The sequence below is a fragment of the Dendrobium catenatum genome, unplaced genomic scaffold, assembly GCF_001605985.2.
Source record: "Dendrobium catenatum unplaced genomic scaffold, ASM160598v2 fragScaff_scaffold_621, whole genome shotgun sequence".
Classification (NCBI taxonomy): Eukaryota; Viridiplantae; Streptophyta; class Magnoliopsida; order Asparagales; family Orchidaceae; genus Dendrobium; species Dendrobium catenatum.
The window spans coordinates 1,952,135-1,969,761 of record NW_021319083.1 but is presented as its reverse complement, the minus strand read 5'-3'; the positions used below and the strand labels follow the sequence as shown (position 1 = coordinate 1,969,761).

General features: G+C 38.9%; 1 protein-coding gene across 4 annotated transcripts in view; it reads right to left on the bottom strand.

The window, feature by feature from the left end:
- The window catches only part of LOC110111811 (mitochondrial import inner membrane translocase subunit TIM8), a 28,378-nt gene extending 11,278 nt beyond the window's left edge, over nucleotides 1-17,100 (bottom strand). The window contains exons 1-4 of one of the 4 annotated variants that reach the window (XM_020843830.2): nucleotides 16,960-17,035; nucleotides 11,577-12,316; nucleotides 11,193-11,351; nucleotides 10,930-11,113 (exon numbers count right to left, since the gene is read on the bottom strand). In XM_020843830.2, the coding sequence (XP_020699489.1) occupies nucleotides 10,930-10,935 (6 nt within the window). In that variant the 5' untranslated portion in view covers nucleotides 10,936-11,113; nucleotides 11,193-11,351; nucleotides 11,577-12,316; nucleotides 16,960-17,035. Of the gene's footprint in view, nucleotides 1-10,929; nucleotides 11,114-11,192; nucleotides 11,358-11,576; nucleotides 12,317-16,959 lie in introns of those variants that run through there. The other 3 variants (XR_003700800.1, XR_003700801.1, XM_028695083.1) reach the window with 3 other exon arrangements.
- Between the last annotated feature and the right edge of the window lie 527 nt (nucleotides 17,101-17,627).

The window sequence follows — 17,627 nt, the reverse complement described above, 5'->3', positions numbered from 1 at the left end:
AGAATGGTTTCAAAATTTAGAATGCATTAAGGAGGATCTAATAGATAATAGAAGGGGACATCAAATGGGCCGGCGGCACAATGGGAGAGGGAGATTTGTTATTATTAAAACTGAAATTGAATTTCATTTTAAGTGGATTGGGAGGGAAATTTTGAATCCAATTTGATTCCAAAACGGTCATGATATTAAATAGCAAATAATGGGGATCCCCTAGTGGAGCCGGGGTGCTGAGAAGGGGAGAAGGAATTCGTGAGGTGGCTCTCACGTGATTAGTGAGGCGGCACAACGCGATTAAAATCCAATATAAATGATTTGAAAATGAGAAAACCCTCATGAAAACTTTCCAATTTGGAATTTCCAAATTTGGAAAGAATCTGAAATTGAAATTTTCAAATTTTCAAAATTGGGTGTGAGGGAGAGATGGGTGGACGGTTGAGTGGGGCGTCGGTGGGGTGGTCGCGGAGCCGGTGATGGGCTGGTGGTGGATGTCCAGGGCGGCGGCCAATGGAGAGGGGAAGGCTGTTCTTGTGAGGAGGGGAGGGAAATGGGTATGAAAACGAGCGAGAGATAAAGACAATCTACACAAAATCGAAGGCTCTTCCAACGATTGGTGAGCTTGCGAATTGCTCCCTGAGCTCTCTCCTTCTCAAGCACTCAATGCAAGACGAAATAGAAAATAAAACATAGATTTTATTCAAATATTCATACATATAATAATAGCAGTGAGACCCTATAAATAGGTCTTTAAACAACGGAAATAAAAGTACTCAAATGCCCTTGGGCTACAATAAGACATAATCCCACAGGGGTAAAATGGGAAACAGTAAATAAAAGACAATAATAATGAAATCATCATGAATCTAATATCAGAAGTAGAGGCGCTGAATCGTGGCCGTCGATCTGCGGTTTCGCCGGCGATAACATGTCGGTAGCGTGTCGATGTCTCATCATTCTCCCCAGGTGGGAGAAAAAGCTAGATCGTGTTCCTAGAGACTCTCGTACCACTGCTAGAAGCTACTGATCTACTACTCTACAGCCCTCTCTCGGTCACCCACGTATCCTCCGTCGGGGGTCCCTTTCCAGTGGACTAAGTACCTTCGCTCCGCTCCTTTCGTAGTAATGATCTCATCTCTAATATGGATTCAACTATCTCCGCATTGGGTAAGGGGGTAATTTTGGGAGTGGAGGAGGTTTGGGGATCTCACACAGGTATGGTCTAGCATACATTTGTAAGTGGATGCATGGGTTAAATTCTGGTCCCTCGAAGGCTACTAAATCTCAATGTTAAATGTGGGTTAATATTGAAACCTTCGGGAAGGTTAGCACGTAAGCATTGTCATTCACTTTGAAATTATCTTAAACGGTCCGATGCTTCTCGCATGGCAGCTTCTTGCGGATCCAGGAGAAAACGCTCCAGACGGATCCGAACCATCACAGTCTCTCAATTTCAAACCTTAGCTCTTCTTTTATGATCAGCATAAATTTATAAGTTGGCATTACTTTCTCAATTTTCTTTTAATTTCTTTATGTAACTCCTGTAGATGCGATGCATATGATGTGCTGACTCAGATGTTCTAACTCACTTGCTCATGGGGATCAAGAAGGGTTTGGTGGGGAAGGTATCCGTACACATTTCTGCAGGCTAAGACAGTAGTTCGATTCACAGAGTTATTGTAGGCAAAAGCTATAGGCAACTTAGAGTCCCAGTCATTAATGTTTTCTCCAACCAAGGTCTTAACAGATTTCCTAGACTCTATTCACTATTCCGTTGACCGTCTGTTTGGGGGTGAAGGGGTAGAGAATTGCAGTTGTTCCTCATTTTATGCCATAAGGTCTTCCAAAAATAAAAGGTGATTTGACATCTCGGTCCGAACTATAGTTTTAGGAACCCGTGAAGTCTACAATCTATCAAAGTACAGTTTGCTACTCTAGAGGCGTCGAAAGTCTTGGAGCAAGGGAGAAATGGCCATCTTAGAAAACCTATCGAACATATACAGACTGAGTCATGTTCCTACGGTCTTGGGTAGCCTAAAACAAAGTCCATGCTGACATCACTGCCAAGGTTGTTAGCACGGGGAGGGGGTGTGTAAAGGCCGTGTTTTGTTTTCGTTGTTTGGCCAGCTGACAGGTGTGACCCGTCTTATAATCTGCTAACGTCCTTCTTAAGACTTGGCCAGTAAAAACGATTCTCAACCGCTGCGATGGTCTTGGCTTGACCAAAGTGACCTGCTAAACCTCCTCATGTATTCACACAAGAATTTCTGAGTGACGTTGTGGGAATGCAAAGTTTTTGAGCCTTAACAGGTATCTCTTCCAGTATAAAATCTCCTATGATAAGCTCGTCCCGGTTGTTAGACTTAGAATAGGTTTCTCCAAATCGGGGGGCAGTCGAATAAGTTTTCTTTAATTTGCTCGAACCCATCACTTCTGTCCTTATCTCACGCGTAACCATCATTCTACGACTTAGTGCATCGGCAGCCTTGTTTTCAGAACCAGCTTTGTGCTAATGGTGTAAGTGGTATTCTTCAGGAAATTCAACCCATCTTCCGTGCGGGCAATCAGTTTTCTTTGTGAATTGATATATCGTAAAACTTCATGGTCAAAGAGAAGAATAAACGAATTCCTGGGGAAGAGGTAATGTCTCAATACTTAAGGGATTGAATATGGCGTAGAATTCCTTATCGTAGGTGGATATCGTTTCTGATGTCATTTAATTTCTCACTGAAGTAGGCAACCGGGTGTCTTCTTGGATATCTTCCTATCTATACCAGATGCGTCGCAGGTTACTTCAAAAACTTTCGAAAAATGGGTAAAACATGATGTGGTGCTCAACCATTCTTCTTTTTATTTTCCAAAGCCTTGGTGGATGATGTCGTCCAGACAAAATCTCTTTCTTTAAACAATCAGTTAATGGGAGCCCACGATGGTGCTAAAGTTCCTGATAATCATCCTTAAAACGTGGCAGTCCGTGATACTCCTGCATCTTCTAATATTTTGGTATTAGGCCATCGTTGATTTGCTCGCACATTTCGGGGTCGGCCAGTAGCCTGGGAAGAAATAAACCAAGAAAGTTTACTTGATTCGTGGGAAGTGCATTCTAGGGTTGGCATACATCTGTTCTTTCTTCAAAATTTCGCAGATTTGTCGTAGGTGACTTCAAGTGTTGTATCAAGAACGACTGTAGATCAGAATGTCTCGAGATACTACAACAAATTTCCCAAGTAAAGGTTAAGGATATGAGTCATTACCTCATGAAAGATGCTAGGCGCGTTATTACTAAATCCAAAAGGATTATTGTCACTTCGTATAACCCACTTTTGGTCTTGAACGGAAGCAGCGTTTTCCATTCATCCCCCGACGATCCTAATTTGGTGATTAGCCGCTCTTAAGATTGATCTGGAAATGGTGCTCCGTTCATTCATGTCCAACATGTCATCTAACGCGAGGATTGGGAAGCTTGGTACTTGACGGTGATTTTTGTTGATAACACGGCTATCAACGCACATTCTCCACGTCCATCCTTCTTATGGGTAAGAAGGGCAGGAACCACACACGACTAAGGCTCTCCTTAATGAACCTCGCTGTAACAAATTCATCCACTTGTCTTTTGAGCTCCTCGTGTTCAGTAGGGTTATCTCGTAATGGGTAGGTTATGGTAAGGACGCTCGGCACTAGGTCTATGGCATGTTGATATTCCTTAGAGGTGGCAGTATGGTTGGGTAAATCGTCAGGAAAGACATCGAAAAAGTCTCCAAAGGGGTTTAAACTCTTCGGGAATCGGTTCTTCTGGTCTACACTTATTTCCCCGGCTACTCAGCACGTAAAGAGGGGCTCTCCAGACTCAGTTCCATACCTAGGTCCTTAGCAGTTATCAAGTTACGCCAGTTGTTGGTTTCAGGTAGTTTGGGCTTACTTCTTCTTTATGCTTAGGTTGAGTGGTAAAATGAATTTGATCTTTTCTGCCCTCGTGTTCAAATCACAAGGTGTTTGATCGTCCATAAATGTGTACATCGTTGTCGAACAACCTAAGGGCTGCCAAGGATGATTTGACCACACATCATCAAAACATCCCACACCAGATTTCTCCTGTATCCCACGAAATCTAATAGGAAACCACTCTATCTTTTAACTTCCAAGGTGGTACGAGTTTACAAGCAAATTTGGTAGGGGGTTCGGTGTGTGGGTGAGTCCTCAATTGCAGCTTCGAAATCATAGGCTGAAGATACGGTTATGCAAACTTCCTCTGTCTTATTATGAATTGCAATTTTGTCTCAAATCTTAGTGAAATGTAGAAGAATCGAGTTATCGCCAGCCGTCGCTCATGCTAGTTTAGGTTTGGGCAAAACAGGCACACCTAACAACCCAGTCTATGAGGTTTCATCTTTTGAAGGCAGTGAACAACAGATATTTCTTCGTCGAAAATGACGCCTCATCGTTACGTCCATAATGGTGGACACAGTCAGTCTCTGGTTCATTCTCTTATCTCCGTCACTTCACTCAATTAATAGTGACCTTTCAATGGCGCTGGAGACTGAGAAGCATCATGGGTCGTACCATGGCATCTAAAACACTTAGTGCCGCATGGTTTGGGGTTGTCTGCTCCGTTCTGGTGTTGTTTCCCTTATAGTCTGATCGACCGGTGGGGCTTGGTTTAGGAGCAGTGCCGACATACAGAGGGTCCAGTGGGTTTGTTTAAGATTGTCACCCGGAGACTTGCAAAGAGGAGATAATGGTTGAGGACTAGGATCCTTGTGGGTCACTGTAGGGCTGTGGCTTTTATGACTTTCAAGGTTTACTAATAAAAGAGCTATCAGGCAGCTTCAACTGTGGTAGGTTCCTCGAGCAAAGAGGCTCATTTTAAGGGTCTTCTCTCAATCCGCTCTAAACATGTGAAGAAAGTTTGTGGAGTGGTGTTGCGTCTCCCGTAGACAAGCACGAATTGGAATATCAAACGTGGAGATGTGATTCCTTAATGGGCTTACTTCCTTGGTAGCCTTATTCCAACATCTAGGAGTCTTGGGGAGTAGTACGAGGGTAGGAAGGTATTTCCTTTTACAGTTACTTGTTCAATTCGCTCCCAGTCGAGCGTTTATGGGGCTATTTCCGTCGGCTCTCTCATCGTTGGCTCACGTTAATCCTAGTATTGGCTTGGCTATTACCCGTCAATGTTCATTCCGGCGACACCTAACTTTCTCTTCTCTTTCCTGAAATTTTTGTTTATTACATTTAATAGTAACCTGTCCATCTCTTTTAATCCAATCGAAGGAAAACCGTGGGGTTTCTAACGTTCTTTCTAAAAGTCGGGGCTCTATTCATGACTCTTAAGGAGCTGGGCGTCATTGTCTATTGCCAAGGCGCGTCACGACTACCGTTCTTGATGGGTGTGGTTGGGTCGGTAAGTAATTCTGGAGTCCGTACTCGGTTCGGGCATCCTATCCATAAAGGTGATTGAGGTCTAAGATGGCGTGTAGATTAAGCCGGGTGTCCGATCCGTTCAATTGTGTTACAGTCTCTCCTAGTAATGCAGCTTAAGGTCCGAACACTCGTTTGGGTGCTCTAATTTTGCTGGCACATTGTGCCCACTGGCCTACATCATGTCTAAGGTGCTCTGAGATTGAGTGGGATCCATGGTTGGGATTTGAGGATTACTAGGAAGGTTCTATGTCCAAGGCAGCATAGAACTCCCTAAAAATGCTTGCTGAAATTGCAAATTACAGCAGCTGTAAGTTGTGGACAGCAACACAAAGATGGGTGAAGTCCTAATGTTCTAGGCAATGATTTTCAGGTGAGGCAGCAACTAAACAGTGAATTTAGGGTCACTAACGGGTGCCTTAATCGGTGCAGGAAATTGGTGGACAGCAACCTAACTACAACCTGAAACTCGCTCTAGGGTGAAACAAAGTGCAGAAAAAACAGTGAACAGCAAAAGTCTAAGTGGCCTAGACTATTATGAATGTGAATGAATGATGGCAGCACTAACATCTTAATACAGCATGTGAATGAAATTCTAATGCAGGAATTTAAGGACAGCAAAAGAAAAACAGTAGGCTTAACTATTTAAGATGATGTTTCATGCATGCGCAATTAAGAACCTAAAGGAGACACCTAGGATGCATCTAGCCTGACCAACAGCATGCTGCCATGCTCTGATACAAATATGCATGTGAGAAACTACGAGAGTTTGTTTAGAAATTAAAAAGAAGTTTAAGTGTTGCTCCTACGAATTCTGAAAACTAAGCAATTAAAAGTTGAGTTAGGAATTTGAAAATATCAACTTGCTTAGGCCAAAGATTCGCAATAGAGATTAACTAAACCGATTCAATCCAAGTTCTAGGAGAATTCAATATGCAAAGTACAATAACAAAACCCAACGTTTAACACAAGAATTCACCTGGGGCGTATCACTCAAAGGTTTGGTGGACTTTTGGCGGAGATAGAGGATCCAAGCGATGAAAGGAAGTTACCACTAGAGAAAGGGCGCAAAGAACTTCGTCGAAGGAAAAGTGCCGTGGGGATGGATGGAGTAGGTGACCGTCGAGGCTCCAAGTGTGCTTTGAAAATTGCGGTCGTAGATGCTTGCAAGGATTGAGTACGGACTCTCTCCAAGTACTCCTCCACGGTAGTTTCGTCTTCAATCCTACGTCGAAACACGGACCGTAGGACGTTGATACTTCCGTCGGCGTTGAAGACCAATCCCCACTCAAACTCCGGATCCGCCATGCATGCTTGATGTTGGCGAGTCTATCGAAGAGACGGATTTGAGTGAAGATGAGGGGAGGATCCTTGCGTCGAAGGGGAGGAAAATGTGGGGAGGCCGGCGGATTTCACAGGGGCTCGGGGCGGCGGGCTCCAAGTAAGAGGCTAGGGTTTGGGAAAATTGCTCCTCTCAAATCCTTCCTAAATCTAAATTAATTTTCAGATCTAAGTATATTTGGAGGGAAAAGTTTGAAGAAGGTTTCAAATTTGAATCGCAATTAAGGGAAATTAATGGGTAATCAGAAGGGGGACATCAATGGCCGCGCGGCCTAATGTGGGAGAGGGAGGATTGTTATTATTAAAAACTGAAATTGAATTTCAGTTTTAAGTGGATTGGGAAGGGAAAATTTGAAAACTCCAATTTGATTCCAAAACGGTCATGACATTAAATAGCATTAATGGGGAATCCCCTAGTGGAAGCCGCGGCTTCTTCAAACTTTTCCCTCCAAATATACTTAGATCTGAAATTATTTCAGATTTAGGAAGGATTTGAAGAGGAGCAATTTTCCCAAACCCTAGCCTCTTACTTGGAGCCCGCCGCCCCAGCCCCTGTGAAATCCCGCCGGCCTCCCCACATTTTCCTCCCCTCTCGACGCAAGGATCCTCCCCTCATCTTCACTCAAATCCCGTCTCTTCGATAGATTCGCCAACATCAAGCATGCATGGCAGATCCGGAGTTTGAGTGGGGATTGGTCTTCAACGCCGACGGAAGTATCAACGTCCTACGGTCACCGTGTTTCGACGTAGGATTTGAAGACGAAACTACCGTGGAGGAGTACTTGGAGAGAGTCGTACCAATCCTTGCAAGCATCTACGACCGGCAATTTTCAAAGCACACTTGGAGCCTCGACGGTCACCTACGCCATCCATCCCCACCGGCTACTTTTCCTCCGACGAAGTTCTTTGGCGCCCTTTCTCTAGTGGTAACTTCCTTCATCGCTTGGATCCTCTATCTCCGCCAAAAGTCCACCAACCTTTGAGTGATACGGCCCCAAGGTGAAATTCTTGTTGTTAAACGTTGGGTTTTGTTATTGTACTTTGCATATTAAATTCTCCTAGAACTTGGATTGAATCGGTTTGGTTAATCTCTATTGCGAATCTTTGGCCTAAGCAAGTTGATATTTTCAAATTCCTAACTCAACTTTTATGTGCTAGTTTTAGATTCGTAAGAAGCAATACTTTAATCGTTTCTTTTAAATTTCTAAACAAACTCTTCGTAGTTTCACATCACAACAACACCTGAAGTCTTCAAAAGGGCACAAAAATCCCTCCGACAAACTTTCCTCCACTCGATTCTTGGAGAAGAACTTAAGCACTCTCATGTTAAAAATCAAAACAGCTAAGCATTCGAAAATAGAGAATATAATAATAGAAGAGGATACGTTGGATGGTGTGAACCTTTTTAGTAGGGGTGTCAAAACCAGTTGTCGGATCGGGTTCGCATCCAACACAAAATTGACCCACCCACCCAAAATTGACCCGCCCTTTTTCAACCCGACCCGATTTGTGTTTCGGGTGGACTTTCTTAACCCGAATCCGACACGGTTCTGCTTCGGGACAACCCGACACAACCCGACAACCCGGTTAATTTGGAAAAAGAAAAAAAAAATTAATTCTTTCAAAATAAACACTGTGTATTAAAAAAACAAATTTAAGTAGGATTTATAATTTAACATTAATATTAGTGAAAATAAATTGTTACAAACTCAAATGTAACAATGAAACTTTTTTGCTATTTCAAATTTGTATATAAATAATCACATTCAGTTCACTAATTTCAGCAACATGCCAACATTTACATCAAAGGCGGCAAGGCCCAATAGCATATTAACTTGTTGCAATTTCCAATTACATGCTTACAGGTTAGTGGGTTACACCGTTACAGCCAACTATGATCCATGAATCAAAGTATCAAACAGCAAGAGCCTACAACACATTCAATAACAATTGATTTGAATTACAAACTAAATAATTAAGTTCAACAATAGTAAATACCAATAGCTAACAGCCAACCAAGAATCAAATTACAATAAATTGAAATTTGTAAAACCTCCTAGAGAAAACTGTCTTCAGGTAGTTTTAACTACAAAAAAATGATTAAGTAGATAAAATTCTAAATCAGGAGATAGTAGAAAGCTTAAGTAAAAAGCTCATATTAACCCTCCAACTCATTCAACAACTAATGGAATGTGAGTGACTATGTGCACCGATACGGATACGGCGACACGGATACGACATAATACGGATACATGACACGTCAATTCTTAAAAATATAGGATACGGGTATAGCGCGGACACGACATTATAATTTATAAATCATACATAAAAAAATAAGAAAGCAATCAAAGCATAATATTTTAAATTATAAAAAAAAATGACAGCAACATCATTTGTAGTCTTGTAGACTATAATATCAAAATATAAGTAATTAAATGTCTAGTACAACAACAAAAGCATAAACATAAATTGTCTAGCACATGAAGTTTCAACTATTCAATAGAAGGAATAATATGATTAGCTTCTTCAGTGGTTTGTCTTTGAACTTCTATATCATCTTCTTAGGAACACATACAATAAAAAAGGATAACGGTAACCCCACCATTAACTACTTCATTTTCATTTATGAATTGAATAGTAATAGAAATACATGTCCTACCGAGACAGAGACAGAATTTGTAACTTGCTATCCTCTTGCCTAGCAGGCAAAGATGGACCCCCGTGGAAAGACTGATTCATACGGATCAACATGAGGGTCCAACTCCATTGCATTGCCAAAATTCATGTTGTATATTTGAAGCAGTTGACCTCCTTGCTTCTCTCATGGTACAACCCTCTTCCCACGGAGCCCCTTTTTTCCTCGGTCCACAGAGAAAATGTAGGACTGGTGCCAACAGTCAGAAGAAAGGACTAGCCGAGCCGAGATTACTAACTAATACTAAAACTAAGACTATAAGACTAATATAACTGATCTAATTAGAAAGAATTCTAAGAATTAGATAATTAGAATATAATAATATAATAATAATACATAATAGAAAAGATATAATAGAAAAGAATTGTCTTTTTTGTATACTTTCTCCGGTTTCGTTGCTACTACGACCCTTACGCAATCGATCATATCATATAGATTTCAACACAACATAGGTCATCAAAAGGATCTCGGACGACTCACCAAAGCACGAAAGCATCAAAAAGATTAATAATTTCTAATATTCCCATATTATCAAGAGACTCAAATCCATCTCGGAAATGAGAGAACCTTGCTCGCAGCCGCGGAAGTAAATACTCTATTTTTTCAGATTTCTTTTTGTTTTTTAACGGACACGCTTATCGGATACACGTGTCCTTTTGAAATTAAACAGTATTTTAATTTGATACGACTTTGGTGTATACGACACGTATCAGAGGTATATCCGTGTATCGGTGTATCAGATACAACACGCCTTCATAAATAGGTGTATCAGTGCAACATACGTGAGTGATTAATAATTATTTCTATTACCATCCAAGGCAGCAGTTTATATTAAGCTTAGTTTAGTATATGTTCAAATTTTTAATTAGATAGTATCAGCTCGGTCTAAAGATAACACAAATGTCACCTGGTTGCAATAGTACTTATTCACCCCAATAGACTCTCAGTTTCAGTTTAGATGGTGTACGTCATTGCTTGAGCTTTCACACTTCATAGCTTGAATTCAGTATTCAACAAACAGGTAAATTCAGCAACGGCAGCCAGACAGAACCGAACCGTAAGGCCAAAACAGGTAAATTCAGCCACAATAGAACTGAACCCACAACAGGTATACTAGGTAAGAAAGCTACAAATCATATGGCATTAGGCATTAGCTCCATAAAAGGAATGAAGTTAGGGAATTACAAAGCATAAAATTTTGCATATTCAGCAAGCAAACAATACAAAATTGAAGTCCATATTCCAGAACATAAACATCAGCCACAACAAATCACAAGATTTGAACGAACCCGTCAGCCACTAGGTAAGAAAAGTCCAAGAGATATAGCATAAGCTCCATAAGGTCCCACAAGAACCAAATCAAAAAATTAATGAAGCATAAATATATAAAATTCACCACTACAAGAACATAAGAAATCTGTAGAAAACATCAGCAGATCAGCCTTATGTTAAGTTACAGAACAAAATAATTGGTAACAGACCTCCATAACCAGCAAAAACCCAGCAGAATTCAGAAAATATTAATAGGTAGTTCTTAATACTTCCTCCCCAACACCAACTACGCTACCCTGTTAATTGAACCATTGCCGCCTTCGCTGGCAATTTCTCATAAATTTAAGTTCATGATGTCCTCAGTGACAGTCTCGAGTTCTGGATCATTCAAAACTACAAAGAAAATAGGTATTACTACAACCTTATGAGAGAAAATCAGTAAAATGGAATCTCAATTAAATTAAACAATTACCATTTTCTCCATATAACCAATCTTTAGTGCAAACGAAGGCTTCGACAATGTCATGTTTTAAAGCACTTTTGTACTGATCCAATACTCTACCACTGTTACTGAACGCATTTTCAGAAGTTACCGTGGAAATGGGAATGCATAGAACATCTCGAGCCATAGCTGCCACTTCAGGAAACATATACTGGTAACCTTTCCAGAAATGTAATATATCTAACTCAACCTTCCTATCAATTTTTTGTTCTTCAAGATACATTTCAAGTTGTGACTTCTTAAGCAAAGTAATTTCCTTCTCGAATGAGTCATAATCCTAATTATGAAGTTCATCATACATTGTATAAGTTAATGAGTAGAAATGTAGTTGGAAAGAATGACAATGAATAATACCTGAAGAAATTGTGACTTTATAATTGTAGGAGGAAAACTCGTAGGGCTAACAGCTTGAAAGCTTTGTGTGGGTCCTGATGACTGCCCATCAGAAGCTTGTCGTTCAACTTTTTCATAGTTTGCAAATAAAGCAAATAGTTTATCCCTGACCTTTTTAGTTTCAATAATGTAATCACCTCCATATAACTTTCTATAACACCACTCAACAAATGTAAACTTGTACCTAGGATCCAAGATGACAGCTATTGCCAAGATGACATTGAAATCAAACCAATACTTCTCGAATTTGGCTATCATCCTTGTTGCAATATCTTTGATGTACTCAACACCATAAGACCTTTCATGCTTAAGTGTTGCATAAGCAGCAGAAACACAAGGGAAGAAGAGATTTGTAGTGGGATATTTTGTGCCAGAAAAAACACAAATAATCTCATAGAAAGGAGCGAGGAACTTACAAATACTCTCCAACCTCTCCCATTCATTGTTATTGGGGCAACATTTAAAATTCGAGTCCAGTAGTTCCAACTGTTGAAAAGCATGTTTGTAGTAAATGGCAGAATCAAGCATGATAAATGTTGAGTTCCACCTCGTAGGAACATCTTGCCTCAATCCTCTTTTAGAGTCAAGATAGCTTTGCTTGACACATTCCAAAAAATTTTGTTTTCTTGCCTGTGAACCTTTCACATATTTGATACTCTCTCTGATATTTGCAACAGAGAGATCAACCTCTTTCATTCCCTCTTGCACGATAAGATTCACAACATGAGCACAACATCTTATATGAAAAAAATCACCTTTACATAATAGTCCACTTTGCAGATTTAACTGACTTCTTAAGAATTCAACAGAAACGTTGTTAGTTGAATCATTGTCAAGAGTAATACTAAAAATTCTATTCTGAATTTTCCATTCAGTTAAAAAAGAATGTAGCTTCTCAAACAAAGCAATGTCATCATGCGGTGGTGGCATGAAACCAAAATTAATTATCTTTTTTTGCAGCAGCCAATTATTATCTATGTAGTGGGCAGTTAAGCAAATGAACCCATCAGTATTAATTGATGTCCATAAGTCAGAAGTCAAGGATACTCTACTGGTACAATTTAAAATTTCCTTTTGAATACGCCCTTTCTCTTTAGTAAATAATTTCTTGCAATCACTTCTAGCAATATTTCTAGAAACTGGTAGATCACGACGGAGATAATGCAGTAATGCTCGAAGACCAACCCATTCAACACACTGAAAAGGAAGATCATGCATAATAATGCAGGCAGTAAATAAATCGCGAAACTCATGAATGTCAAATCTAGATTCAGACATGGAGATCGACGAGCTGGCATTTAATTGCATAATAAGCTGCCCTATGTCACGAGTATCTCTTTTTTTACAATTTTGCATATGACGTCTTAAATTGCCAGTGTCATACTTGCTATCACATTGATATATTGCCCCACATTTCTTACATTTACATCTTTGCTTGCCATCACTGGGAAGAGGTAACATCTCATAATAACCCCAAACTGTTGAATTCATTCTTCTTCTTTTCTTGAGGGTAGTCGTGCCATCTAAATGTTTTCCATCAACATTACATATATCATCATCATTGTCTATATCAATTGTATTAGGAGCACTGCCTACTTGCACATTCTCATCGAAAGGAGTACTTTCAACAACTGTGTTAGAATCTTCCATCTAAAAAAATCCATATGAAAATATTTATTAAAGTTAATGTAAATATGAAACTATAGTAGAGAATGATAAGTTCAACAATATTTATAAAGTCAGTCAGTCACAACAAACCATCATCAAGAAGATGAATTAGTCAATGAGCATATCAGAATTACTGCATTATCTCCCTTAGATTGATCATTCATCTAAGCTACAATATAGAAATGTGAGAGTGCAAACATGCCAACCAAGATGATAAGAATTGGAGATCATAAAGACCATAAACTTGTATTTAACAAGCAAATTGCTTTTTTTTTTCACAATCAGATTAAAATGATAGCCTATTATGCTTTGGCAATCATTTCACTCATCCAACCAAGATGACAATAACTAGAGAAGTATAGTTATAAGTAAATCATATCACTGATTGAAAAAGGGGGCGTCTAATAAATCAAATTTCTCCATGGGAATTAAAATAAAAAACTAAAAGCCTAAAAGCTAATCCCTCAGCCGGACGGCCCAAACTGATAGAACGTCAAGTTAAGAGGCTCGGATCAGATGTAATCATATATGAATAAAAATCATAAAGGAATAAAGGATATGTAGTGATATTTAGGATTGACAATTTTACATCACCTAGGGTTTTTTAATCGCGCAAACACAATATATTCATTTGAGAAGCTCAAATACAAAAAAACTTTATGGAAACTCATAAAAGAGATTAAAAATCTTGCCAAGCAATTATCCTGTCATCCCATTATCTCGAAATGAAAAAATGTTAACAGTTGTCGATAAATGCCAGCAAAATATGAATCAAGACATGGAAAGCTTATTAGAGGCGTGGCCGGCGATCTATGGCCACAATTACACCGCTCTACTTTTGATTTTCAAATTTATTATTGATGTATTAGTTTTATTATGCTTTTGCACTTTTGCCCTTACTTAAGGACTTGTGTATGTGTAAGCCCTAGGGGCATAATAGTACTTTGTATTTTCTCATTGAATTGACAATTTAAAGCCTCACTTTTCTTCTTTGAGGGTTAATGATGATGATGAAAAGAAAATTTCCTGCGTATTGATCTCTTTATATGAGAGCCTGTGAGTCTTGGAGAAATTCCTAGAAGAGGGAAATCGGATCACCCACCAACCATGGAGATGAACGAGTTCATGGTTCTTCTTCCTTACCTTTCTTCTTTATCTCTCTTTCCCTTCCCTTCATCCCCTAGCCGCCGGCCTAAGATCCTTCCAACCCCTAAGCCACCGGCCACCTAATTCCCCCACACCACCCGTCGCCTAGATCCACTACCCACCACCATCCACGACCACCCTCACACCGCCGGCCCATCCCCTTGGCTTTCCCCCTCATCTCCATTTGCCATCAAGTATTTTCTAAATTAGATTTCATATTTTTTGTAACTTTATTAATGATCAAACTCAAATCTATTTGAATTTGAAATAGTTATCTAATTTATAAATACTATTTTAGGAAACTTACTAAAACATTGCCTATCTAAATTTGAATTAAATTGGGATGAGATCTTTCATTCCAAATTTAGTTTGTTAATTTAGGTAAACATTGATTGCTTCATTAATCCCTTTCCTCTCTCTATTGCCACCGGCCCCCCCTATAGAACAGCATTAGGAATTATTTCCTAAAGACCAACCTCTCCTCTTGGAAATAATTCAAACTCCCTCTCCACCTCCTTGGCCGAAATCCCCTAGTCCAAACCTTTTTATTTTCTTTCCAAGAGAGAGCCTCTCCTTTCGGAATTGAAATAACTCCTTTCCCCACTCTCTTGCCCACCGCCCCTCTCCCCCTCCTATACTCAGGGAATTTCAACAAAGAAGAGCAGATGTCCTGCACCCCGTGGCTATCACAACTTACTGTCCAGAAGCCTCCTGCTTTCACAGTAGCTGTCCACGACTTTTCTAGGCCTTATAGGTTGTTGTCCAGAGTTTTTCCAAGAGCCAAGACTGATGTCCAAGATCTTCTCAAGAGCAAACTGCTGCTATCCAGAGATTCCAACTGCCCACCTTACTGTCCAACTGTTTGGAGAAGTTTCCATTCGTGGCCCGCGGTTTTCCGGACGTTGAAGTGTGCTGACCAAAGGTTCCTGCAGCCACGAACTATTGTCCAAGCATTCAAGAGGGTTGAATCTTAACAAAGGGTGAACTCTGACCTCCTCTCTTACCTTCCTCGTTGATCCTTGCTTGTGTTTTTGATTAATTCATGCAAAATCTTGCAACGCCCCACTAAAGCTTAGTGTTTAGTAGGAATTGTGTGAGAGATCTTTCATAACACTACTCTTATTGTTAGATTATAGATTTCTTATTTAAACCTATCTCGTATGCAACGTCAAGAGTAATTGATTGCTATGTGGTTTTTACTTTTCGCAAGTAACTTGGCCTAGGCTTGTGTTTACCGCTCTTTGTGTTTTATTTTATTGTTTAAGTCCACAATATTAATGAAGAAATCAAATTAAACTCGGGTCAATATCGGGTTGTCGGGTTGAACCGAACACTACCCAAAACTAAAATCAGGTCAGATATTCGAACCGTAACCAGACCCATATGCTAACCAGGTCGACCCGAACACGAAAATTTCAGGTCAGGTCTAGGTCGGGGTTTTGGGTCGTGTCAAATATTGGCACCCCAACTCTCTAGTTTGTAGAAAGGTTTCGGATAGAGAATAAGAAAAGCCCCTAAATGGATGACAAATTTTAGCTCAAAGTAAAGGCGGGAAACACAATATAATAATAAGTGAAGGGGGAGTGAGAAGTTGTAAACAATAATTGCAACAATTATAGTTTTATTTATAAAAATAATTTCTTTCTCATAACATGATGGTATATTTTTCAATATAATTGTATTTTACAAACCCTGATGCATCTTTAAACAATGATCTATTCATATGTCATTACGTGGGTTTTTTTTTGTTTCGCTTTGGTATATTCTTTCTTAAATTATTTAACTATTGATAACTTACTCATGCTTTTTTTAATAAATTATGCTATTTGAATAGTACAAACTACATATCATATTATGCACTATAAACTTATCTAGGTACACCAGATAATATTAAACCATTCAATAACAATTTCAATAATCAATGAGATCTCTAAATACAATAATATTAAATCAAACCCATAACATTTGACAAATAACATTGACATCTAATAAAACAAACATCTAATAACATTGACATCTTATAACACTTGAATCTCAATTACATCTTATTCAACCATATCAAATAACCACCTTCCTCATTTTTCTTTACTCCTTAACCTGAGCAAAATGAAACAATTACTCTACAAAGATAACTTGCATAACACATATATCCTTCTGCAACTTCTATAATACAGTCCAACATAAAAACTTTCTTGGATCTCACCTACATCTTAAACCTTTCATTGCTGAATCAATTCGGATTTGAGTTGCCACAAAACCGAGGTTTGTTTTTAGAATAGCATGGTAAGAAGTTACACTAAGCCGTTTACCTTCTATCAAAAAGATTCTAAAATAATAGATATCAGAATCAATCAGCCATAATGCTTCAACAGTAAAACAAGTATAGAATCTGAGAACCTTTACCGAGATTTCTTTTTAGAATAGCATGGCAACAAACCTTCTATCAAAATGATTCTAACATTACGTATATTAGAATCAAGCAGCCATAATGCTTCAACAGTAAAGCAAGTATAGAATCCGAGAACCATACCTCTAGAAATTGATGCAGTTCTTCAGACTTTTCCATTGCCGTTAAACGTAAGCGGGTGACGAAACCTCCCAAAACCCTAGCTGGGGAGTTATGACTTAAGAGATGAAAAGGCCTACCTCCCCAGATGGACGGGTTAGTATCTGGATGTAAAGAGAAAAATAGGGACACCTGTTTTGCGGAACCCAATCGGCACCTGCAAGACGTGTGGACGATAACGGGGGCTAAAGTTAATGGAGAAAAGGCCTAAGAGATAGTATAATTTGAAATAAAAAAGATGTAAAGTCCTTTAAATGAAGGTTTTAAAAATATTAATATTTTATCTAAAATATAATAAATATATGATGAAATTTTAAAATATTTAAAATTCATCATATAATTAAATTTTAATGTATTTTAAATTATTATATTTGATCTATTTTAAATATATTATAAATTTTGTGCAATTCTCAAAGCAAAACACCTCCAACCATCATCACTTTTATCAATCATAGTCTTTTTTATGACTTTTTTATTGCTTCTTAAAATATTTTTATAATATAAAAATTTTAATTTTTAAATTAGAAGTCTGCTTTAAAAAGCATGAAAAAATAGCCTCAAACAAACGCTCAATATTTATCATCTCTGTCGATAAACGACCTAATCTGTGCCACCGCACAACCTCTCATCGA